Consider the following 10,180-nt stretch of genomic DNA (forward strand, 5'->3'; position numbering starts at 1 on the left):
CCCATAATTTTAAATAAATGTTCAAGAAATTAAAGTAAAACTTGTTCATGTATTTTTTTTGAAAAAAAAACTATGCAATTTTGGAATAGTGTTAAGTCATTTTAAGAATAAAAAATTGTACAACTAAAAAAAGTGTTGAAAACTCTTCATGCAATTTTAAGACTGTTTACGCATTTATTTAAAATCTCCATGCAACTAAAAAAAGGTGGTCACGTATTTCTAAAAATGTCCATGTAGTCAATCAAAGTGTTCACATATTTTTGAAAACCATACAGATTTAGCAAAATTTCATGGCTTTTAAAAATATTTCATGTAATTTTAAAAGGGTTTTACGTATTAAAAATGCTTGTGTATTTGATAAAAAAATTATTACGTATTACTTTTCTAAAAATAAAGAAAATGGATGAATAAAAAACGCGAAGTGGGCCGATCCACTCGGTTATACGAACAAGACGGTCCGTTAGAACTATTTCCAAATTAGGAAGAGCCCAGCACATGGACTGCGAGTGTCCACTGCCTAACCAGTGGGGAAAACCCCCTCAAAAAAACAACCAGTGGGGAAAAATCCTAAAAAAAAACAGTAGGGAAAGTTCAAAGAGGAGTAGTCGCTACTCAGACCGTGGGACGACGACCGTGGGATCGGATCGGCGGCGATGGCGGCGGCGGCGCGGGATGGGGAAGCGAGGCGGGCGCACGCGGCGATGGTGGGGTCGCAGTTCATCAACGCGGGGTACCACGTCATCGCGAAGCAGGCGCTCAACGTCGGCGTCAACCGCGTTGTCTTCTGCGTCTACCGCGACCTCCTCGCGCTCTGCGTGCTTGCTCCCATCGCCTTCTTCCGCCACCGCGGCTCGCCCGCGCAGGCTCGTCCGCCGCCCGTCACGCGTCGCCTCCTTACCTCCTTCTTCTTCCTCGGGCTCACGGGGTAAGCCTGGCCACCCGGTCGCTCGGTGTCAGACACGCTGACCGCTTGAAGCAATGCTGCTTATGTACTTGCAAATTTCGTGCTCTGATGCGTCTGGTTGTTTGTCCTGTAGCATCTTTGGCAACCAGCTGCTGTTCTTGTTCGGCCTCGGCTACACCAATCCGACATACGCCGCCGCCATTCAGCCATCAATTCCCGTCTTCACTTTCATCTTGGCCCTCATCATGGGGTCAGTCTCACTCAATCTTGAAAAATGTTCAGAGACTCGCATCTCTCTTTGTTTGCTGGTTTAAGCATTTTACAATTTTCAGGACTGAAACGGCGAGCTTGGTCACACACGAGGGCCGTGCCAAGGTTGGTGGCACAATCGTCTGTGTGCTTGGTGCTGTTCTCATGGTGTTGTACAGGGGGGCAGCTGTGTTTGGTAGCAGCGATCTAGATCTTGATGTTCCTCGTAATGTCGTCATCACTGAGATGTTGCAACCTGAGCCAGGATCATCTTGGTTCATTGCATATGGGCTGGAAAAGTGGCATATCGGAGTGCTATGTTTAATAGGGAACTGCCTCTGTATGGCAACTTATCTTGCTTTGCAGGTATTAATGATTTTCAGGCTGTTGCCGCGCTCTATTCCATTTGCATTTTGATGTTTGTCAACTCGGAACACCTTGAGCTTTAGTTTTCTATCAGGCATATATGCATGGCACAAGTTCTGAAAGGCTGAAAGCCTCTGTAAGTTAGATCAGTAAATCTTGTAGGGCAACTTCAGATCACATCAACTCTATTTAGAACACTCTATTTTGATGAATATTTCAGTCCCAATTCCTAATGGTTTCTCTGCCTTCTTGACATTCTTAAAGTGAGAAGGATATTAAAACTTAGGCCGGGTTTGCTCTTCCTAGAAAAGGCCCATATTTATGCTGTGTGGCCAACTGGCCATTGCTTAATACTGAACATGGTATGTTATTTGGTGAATTGTCACAAGAAGATTTGTCATGGGCCGAGCAAATCATACTTCATTTTAAGAACCAATATCACTATACTAACAGAAGGAGATCACCCTTTTAACATTGTTGAAGATATGTTTATGTATTAGACTTACTCTAGTATCTTGCTATTCAAGGTTGAAACTTATGCTACAAGATCTATGTGCTCTGATTTGTATTGCAGAAAGTTTTCTTGTTATTTTATACTTATTATGTTCATGTGTTGTTATTTCAGGCTCCAATTTTGGTGAAGTACCCTTGCAGTTTGTCATTGACAGCTTACTCATACTTTTTTGGAGCTCTTTTAATGCTTATTTCCGGAGTTTTTTCAACAACCAGTAAAGAAGATTGGACTTTGACTGCATCTGAGTTTGCGGCTGTTGTATATGCTGTAAGATTGTGTTAGATTTATCTTTCCCATGCATGGGACCATGAATTGAATTTCTACATGTATGTAGTACTGTGGTGGTGATAATTGTTGCAAACTTGCAATAAGCTAGTTTGTGTAGGGTATAGAAGTAGTTGACGCATGCCACCATAAATATACTATACTGAAATTCCCCTATTTCCCCCCTATTTCAGGGAGTTGTTTCATCTGCTCTTAATACTGGTTTATTGACATGGTCCAACAAAATTCTGGGCCCAGCTATGGTGGCACTATATATGCCTCTCCAGCCAGTGCTCTCTGCTCTCTTGTCAGTGCTCTTTCTGGGCAGTCCAATTTATTTCGGAAGGTAAGAGTATGTTTATCATATGTTCTACTCTTTAGAGTTAACCTTTTCCATTTTATCCTTTCTTTGAAGTGAAAAATACTTTTCCAGACCTCTTCTACTTACTTGTTAATTTGTGTATGTAGTATGTAGGATATGCACATTGATGTCTTGTTCTATTTGACCATCTGATAATCTGAAAGGTCAATAGTCTAAGTTTCTAACATATGGTAATAAAGTAATTCTTTTTGTAGCAATAAATGTTTACCATCTCTTTTGATCTGAAGTAATCTGCTCTGTTTGCTTGCAGTATTATTGGAGGGTTTCTAATCATCTCTGGTTTATACATTGTCACCTGGGCACGACATCGAGAAAAGTTGACTGCCACTGGAGTACCTTATGTAAAATGCGCATCGGAGCCATGTGACAGTGCTTCTCAAGTCATAAAGGGCGGTAACTTGAGCCCCAGGCCCTTTATATCCCTTTCCAGGCTGTGGAATGTGCCACATGAATCTTGAGAAGCTGGTGTTTTATGCAACTTATGCTAGGTATCTCACTATCTCCTTTGATGAGTAAAAATACATAATGCATTAGATGTTGGGAAGAGAAGTGCTGCAGAGAAGATTGTACTGACGATTGGTAATGATGTTGGCATCTGTGTCGGCTGCAGAAAATCATACTCTCAGACCTTCCATAGGAGCAGTTAGGTTAATTTAGGCAAAAGAGAAGCCATGCTCATTCTGCTTTTTCAGACTAACAACATTGAGGATGCTGAGTTGATGATTCTATTACCAAATGCAAGGTAGCACCACCGACTTTGTGAAATACAATAGTATGTATATCCCGTGAAATCCCTACATACATACATATGTATAAACTCTGTAGCCAGTGAGGTCATGTGTGTAGAACTTTGAGAGAAATGTTTTACTCTCTTACATCTGTTAAGTTCTTGTAGTTCATGCCTTGTTTCATACTACTACTCGATGAGTTAGCAATTCTGCAGGCTGGACGTGTGTTGCAAGTATTTTCCAGGCTGTTTTTTTGTACTGCAGGTATGTTTTTCACCAACAATTCTTTCTTGTAAACATGTAAATGCTACACATGAGATGACCTATTTCTCCTATGTGTATGTCATGGGATCCTATACATGACCTACCCATGCACCACTCTATTGGTCTACTATTATACATCGTGGCGCGCAATCTATGGCGCGGAAACATCGAACGTGTTGGCGTGTCTGAATCTGATGATCATTGGTGCTGTGACCGGAGCTCGGCCTGAGTGACGAATAGGCCGTGGAAGCCGTAGGGGACGCGGGAGGGAAGCTGCACCTCGGCGACGATGTCCAGGTCGGGCGACTGCGCGTCCATCACCACGAACCTGTTGTCGCCGGTGCCCTCGTCGTGCACGTAGCACACCACGTAGCCGTCGTCCTCGTCGCCGTTCCCCTCGACGTCATCAGGGACGAAAAACGGCTCCCCGGCGAAGCACCCCGGCCCGAAGTCCCGGCGCGCCACGGTGCAGTCGCCGTGGCCAGCGCGGTCGAAGTCGAGCTTGGCCACCCCGCCGATCTTGGGCATGGGGTCGCCAACACCGAAGTAGCCGTAGCGGTTGCGGCGGCCGAGGCAGCTCGGGTTGATCACCCCGAAGTCGAGGTTCGCCGCCGCGAGCGGCGTGCGTGTGACGTTGCCGGTGCGGAGGTTGATGCGCACCAGCTCCACGGAGGCGTGGATCAGCTCCATGCGCTCCAGCGTGTGCTCGATGGACAGGATGTTGGGTGCCACCATCACGATCTCGTCGCCGCCGGCCTCCTCCCACGCGTTCACCGAGTGCATCATGTTGAACCCCGGCACCTCGAACCACCGCATCTCCGACTCGTCCGCGGCGTACTTGGGGATCACGCCGAGGCGAGGCACCATGCCGGGGTCCGCCCCGACGGGCGAGCCGCCGCCCACCACCATGCCCATGGGGTTCATCACGATTTGTATCTCCGGGAATATCGCATAATGCTCCGTCACGGCGAAGTCGTGCAGGAAAGACGGTTGCTTCACGGAGAAGATGGGCACGTCGGCGCCCTTGTTCCCTGCAGGGTCGAACCGGAAATAGGTGACGAACGGCGGCATGGGGCCGTAGCGGAACGCGAAGAGCTCGCCGGTGATGGGGTCCTTCTTGGGGTGCGCGGTCATGCCCATGCTGAGGCGGCCACCGAAGTCGCACCTGCCGAGCGTGGTCACCTCACCGGTGGCCGGGTCGACGCGCACGGCGTACGGGAGGTCCGACTCGCCGAGTGCGTAGAGGCGGCCGCCGAAGACGGCGAGGCTGGTGTTGGCGAGCCCCACGCCCTCCATCGGGTTCATCTGGCCTGTCAGCACCCTGGCCGCCGTGACGGCGCCGCGCGCCATCCCGGCCAGGCCGTGGAAGCCGGAGAAGACGTTGGGCAAGACCGGCTCGCCCGCGTTGCGCTCCACGATGTACTTGTACGTCTGCACGTAGCGGGAGCAGAGGACGGGGTCGGAGTCGGGCGCCGTCGGGAGGAGCAGGGAGTGCAGCATGCCGTCGCCGTCGAAGAGGTGGTGCGGCCCGCGCGGGAGATGCTGCGGGTTGGGCCCGTTGCGGATGTAGGCGCCGCCGGCGAGGCAGCGCGGGATGACGCCGCGCACCACGGGGCAGGGCGTGGGCGGCAGCTCGTCCACGGGCGCGAAGTTGGCGGACAGCACGTGCCGCGGGTCCACCGACGGACGCAGCACCGGCGGGTCGACGAACGTGTTGATCGCCTCCTCCAGCGCGTTGCAGAACGCCGCCTGTAGCGAAGTGACGGGCCGGCGGCGAGGCCTGGACGACCGAGCCGCCTGGCGCGGCGCATCGGATGCCCTGCTCGTTCTCGCGGTAGCAACTCGTGTACCAGTTGCATTGTTCACGGACGTGTCGACCAGGTGCTCTTCCGTTTCTTGTTGCTCGACCGGCTTGGGCGGCGAGGTGAGGACGGTGGCGGTGGCGGCAGCCCACGGCGGCGGGGGCGACGTGCCCTTCCTCCTTCTGTAGCTGGGGTTCGGAGCAGCAGCAGAAGAGGCAGCGGGGGAGATGTAGGAGAGCCTCCTCGATCTCGCAGCATGAGCAGCATTGGCTTTGGCAGGGTAGAGATCAGGCATGCTGAAGTTGGAGGTGACAAGTGCTCCCTCCATTTTCTGCAATCTGCAGATCAATGGCTCTTTGGATTGTTAGTGGATGAGTAGCAATTTCTTTGTTGGAACTTGGAACCCAGGTGAGTAGCAGCAAACGCTGATACCAGTTCGCAGGCTACTGCCTTTATGCTGCTTGTATGGCCTGGCTATATATAGCCTCAGTAAAAGGAAAACTTACCTGGTGGAAATGTTTATTTGGTGAAAAGTTCAAAGATTACGTGGACCGTTGGATCACAGCGACCGCACAATGTGGGAGGATGAAGAGTTGCGCTAGTTTTCCTAAAATTTGGTTGAGATTTATTTGCCCATGAGTTGATCAACAATGGCAAGAAAAATGAACTATAGTTAGAAAATTTTAGCAATCATCCAACAAGGGCTGACGTTTCGGCCATGAACTTTTTTTGGTAGGGTGCACTTTGATGGCAATCCAAACACACCCTAAAACCAGGTTCACAATTTCGGTTCATCAAATTTCAGACACCATTAGGTGATTGGGTTCGCCGAAATTGCAGGAATTCTGGTGTTTTTGGTTTTATATGTTCAGATATATCTCGAGATTCATCAAACTGTGCCAAAACTTTGGATTTTGATAGAATCTAGCCACAACAAGTACCATACTTCTCTTGGCCTGAAATGTACTCTCTCCGTCCTATAATATAAGAGCGTTTTTGACACTACACTAGTGGAAAAACGCTTTTATATTAATATATTATACTATAGGATGGTGGGATGGTGAATTTGTGAGTAGCCATCCAACGGTCTACGACCCCAACATTTTATGCTTTCGCCAAATGGACAACTCCATAGGTTTCTTATTGTTGATGTGATCTAGGAAGAAAAGATAGAATCCTAGAACTGGTGGCTGGATCATGTATGAAAAAGAAGTCCCAAGGTTTTCAAGTGGCTAGCTTGGAAAGGGCGCGTTCACACAATTTCGATTGAATTGCTAAGCAACTGCCCAGTTCAACTATAAATTACTCTCTCCCATAATATAAAATCATTTTTTTACACTACATGCTTTGGTTGTATTAGATATGATCGACACAATTTTTCACTACTTCTTACCATTTGGCTGTGGGTTGTACAATACCCGGTGCACAGTAATGAGCATGAAATCTCAAATTACAAGTTGCATGCATGGTGTGGCTATCTACTCCCTCCGTTCTTAAATATTTGTCTTTCTAGATTTTTTAACAAGTGACTACATACGAAGCAAAATGAGTGAATCTACACTCTAAAATATGTCTATATACATCCGTATGTAGTAGTCCATTTGAAATCTCTAAAAAGACAAATATTTAGGAACGGAGAGAGTAGTTAGTACTCCCTCCGTTTCTAAATATAAGTCTTTCTAGAGATTTCAATTAGTGAGCACATACGGAGTAAAATGAGTGAATCTATATTCTAAAATATGTCTATATACATCCGTATGTGGTAGTTCATTTGAAATCTCTAAAAAGACTTACATTTACATTTAGGAACGAAGGAGTACTATAGATTTAGTATCTATTGGTTGGTTGGATCCATGCAGAGCATCCAGCCACACACTTGTGTGAAATTGAGCAGTGCAGTTATCCAGAACATTGATTGGGCGAGACAGGATAAATGCTTACAAAATTTCCAGTGTTTGATGCGGACTGACGGGACCCACAGTCCATGTCAGCCATTAATCCTCGGCCCCACCTACCACTCACTCGTCCATCCATGGTGTACTACCTGCTCCCCCGTCCCCGTCGCCATCCTCCTTTCCATTTCCACCTTCCTCGGAATATCAAGCGCATCTGCTCAAGCTACTGCCCAGGCCCCAGGCTGCATGCATCTCAGCAACATCCGAGCGATGATCCATGGAGGTGGTAATGTTGATGCAGCTTGCAAGCAATCTATACCAGCTTAGCACTTCACTTTTCACTCAAGAGAACAGAGCAGAAGCGACGCAACCAATGTCATGTCAGGGTCGCCCTGAAGTTCTTGGCCGGACGTTTGTTCGCAGACGAATGCGTGCACGCATCGGCAGTTCAGCACCAACATGCGGCAAGAGTCTCCGAGGATTCACAGGCTCACTATGTTTTTTTTTTCTCGTTCCGGATACACGAATAATTAGCAGCAGCATGAGCGATCGTGCATGTCTGATACAACCAATCAGTATCATCACAGACACAGAGACCAAATCTGAAGCCAGAAGCAACCGTTCTCCTACGATGCAACAAATCAGTATCATGTCTTGAACGATCAGAGCGTGCGTACTCCTCCAGTCCAGAAATAATGCAGTCGACCGGCACTGATCGATCGAGGGCCATTTTGAGCGCTTTAAATTAACTGGTCTAAGCCGGAGGAGGGCCATAAAAAGAAAAGAAATGAGGCTTTGAGGTCGATAGGCAACTGTAGCCAGTTTGATCGCATCTGAAGGGAGTGGCGAGGGTGGCATGGCCGGGCCCCGGGGACAACATCGGCGTCGTCGTCTCCCTCACGGTCACGGACCAGCGGAAGATCAAATGGACGGGTCGCTCGTGGGTTGCCATTGCTTCCACTCTGTAGAAAGACAAGTTATGGATTGTGCAATTTTGATATATTGATCGGTGCACCAGGCACGTATATATAAATACAGAGGTGGACCACAACCTCAACTATACAAAAAAACAGGAGGTGGGCCCTATACACATATACACGTATACAATATACTCAACACCCCCCGCAGTCGAAGCGGCGCCAGTGACGCAGAGACTGGAACGGAACTCCTCAAAGGTAGAAGTCGGCAGTCCCTTCGTCATCACATCGGCGAACTGCTGAGCGGTCGGCACATGGAGAACCCGCATGCGTCCAAGAGCCACCTGCTCGCGCACAAAGTGAATGTCCAGCTCGATGTGTTTAGTCCGGCGATGATGAACGGGGTTGGCGGAGAGGTACACCGCAGAGACGTTGTCACAGTAGACAATCGTAGCCTGGGAGACATCGTGATGTAGCTCCTGAAGTAACTGTCGAAGCCAGGTGCACTCGGCGACAGCGTTGGCCACAGCTCGGTACTCAGCCTCCGCGCTAGAGCGCGAAACCGTGGGTTGTCGCTTGGACGACCACGAGACGAGGGAAGGACCGAGGTAGACGCAGTAGCCAGAGGTGGACCGACGAGTATCGGGGCAGCCGGCCCAGTCTGCATCGGAGTAAGCCACCATCTCCAGAGAAGTGGACGCCGTAAGTGTCAACCCGAGGGACATCGTGCCGCGGATGTAGCGAAGGATCCGCTTCACGAGAGTCCAATGAGAGTCACGAGGGGCGTGCATGTGGAGACACACCTGCTGCACAGCATACTGAAGATCCGGTCTGGTGAGAGTCAAGTACTGTAGGGCGCCGACAATAAACCGGTAGAAAGGAGCATCCGACGCAGGCGAACCCTCAAGAGCAGAGACCTTGACCTTCGTGTCGACAGGAGTAGCAACAGGATGGCAGTTGAGCATGCCAGCATGCTCAAGAAGCTCATGTGCATACTTCTGCTGATGAAGAAAGAAACCGTCCGGACGCCGAACGACCTCAATGCCAAGGAAATAATGTAAAGCACCCAGGTCCTTGATAGCAAACTCGTCACGCAGTCGGAGAGTAATCTGCTGAAGAACGGCTGCGGAGGAGGCTGTCAGGATGATGTCGTCGACGTAAAGCAGCAAATATGCAGTCGTGTCACCGTGGCGATATACAAACAATGAGGCGTCCGAGCGAGTGACGCTGAAGCCCAGTGTCTGAAGAAACCCGGTGATCCGCTGGTACCAGGCTCGGGGTGCCTGCTTTAGCCCGTAAAGAGACCGAGACAGCAGGCACACATGGCCGGGAAGTGAAGCATCGATGAAGCCAGTGGGTTGCTCACAAAACACCTGCTCCTCAAGATGGCCGTGGAGAAAGGCGTTGGAGACATCCATCTGGTGAACAGGCCAGCCGCGGGAGACGGCGAGCTGGAGGACGGTGCGGATCGTGCCCGGTTTGACAACCGGGGCAAACATCTCTGTGAAGTCAACTCCAACACGCTGGCGGAAACCGCGGACCACCCAGCGAGCCTTGTAGCGCTCAAGTGTACTGTCTGAGCGAGTCTTATGGCGAAAGATCCACTTGCCGGTGATGACGTTGGCGCGAGGAGGCCGGGGAACCAGGGTCCAGGTGCGGTTCCGTTGAAGAGCATCGAACTCTTCCTGCATCGCCGCAAGCCACTGAGGATCACGGAGGGCGGCGCGAGCGGACGCAAGAATGGGCGACGGCTCCACGGCGGAGGCGGCGAGGACATACTCATCACGCGAGTACCGGAGACTCGGACAATGAATGCCGGCGCGAGCGCGGGTGACGGGGCCGGACAGAGCCACCGGAGCCACCGGCGAGGCGGACGGCGAGGCGGCGGGCGTCGC

At 50.0% G+C, this 10,180-nt stretch overlaps 2 protein-coding genes across 3 annotated transcripts; one reads left to right on the forward strand and one right to left on the reverse strand.

Moving 5' to 3' along the window:
• The first annotated feature begins 572 nt into the window (after positions 1 to 572).
• LOC123137908 (WAT1-related protein At5g45370) lies at positions 573 to 3,587 on the forward strand. Of its 2 annotated transcripts, XM_044557793.1 has the most exons (7): positions 573 to 925; positions 1,038 to 1,154; positions 1,237 to 1,519; positions 2,145 to 2,300; positions 2,492 to 2,643; positions 2,930 to 3,167; positions 3,290 to 3,587. In XM_044557793.1, exons 1-6 carry the CDS (start codon positions 654 to 656, stop codon positions 3,135 to 3,137), a joined length of 1,188 nt encoding a protein of 395 aa, XP_044413728.1. In that variant the 5' UTR covers positions 573 to 653; the 3' UTR covers positions 3,138 to 3,167; positions 3,290 to 3,587. The 2 variants fall into 2 exon arrangements, with proteins under 2 accessions (XP_044413728.1, XP_044413727.1); XM_044557792.1 differs by having other exon boundaries at positions 2,930 to 3,587.
• An 87-nt stretch (positions 3,588 to 3,674) lies between these two features.
• LOC123137906 (9-cis-epoxycarotenoid dioxygenase NCED1, chloroplastic) lies at positions 3,675 to 5,933 on the reverse strand. Its single transcript, XM_044557791.1, has one exon. It carries the CDS (start codon positions 5,799 to 5,801, stop codon positions 3,870 to 3,872), a length of 1,932 nt encoding a protein of 643 aa, XP_044413726.1. The 5' UTR covers positions 5,802 to 5,933; the 3' UTR covers positions 3,675 to 3,869.
• Positions 5,934 to 10,180: the final 4,247 nt, after the last annotated feature.

This window comes from Triticum aestivum, chromosome 6B (genome assembly GCF_018294505.1).
Source record: "Triticum aestivum cultivar Chinese Spring chromosome 6B, IWGSC CS RefSeq v2.1, whole genome shotgun sequence".
NCBI classification, from domain to species: domain Eukaryota; kingdom Viridiplantae; phylum Streptophyta; class Magnoliopsida; order Poales; family Poaceae; genus Triticum; species Triticum aestivum.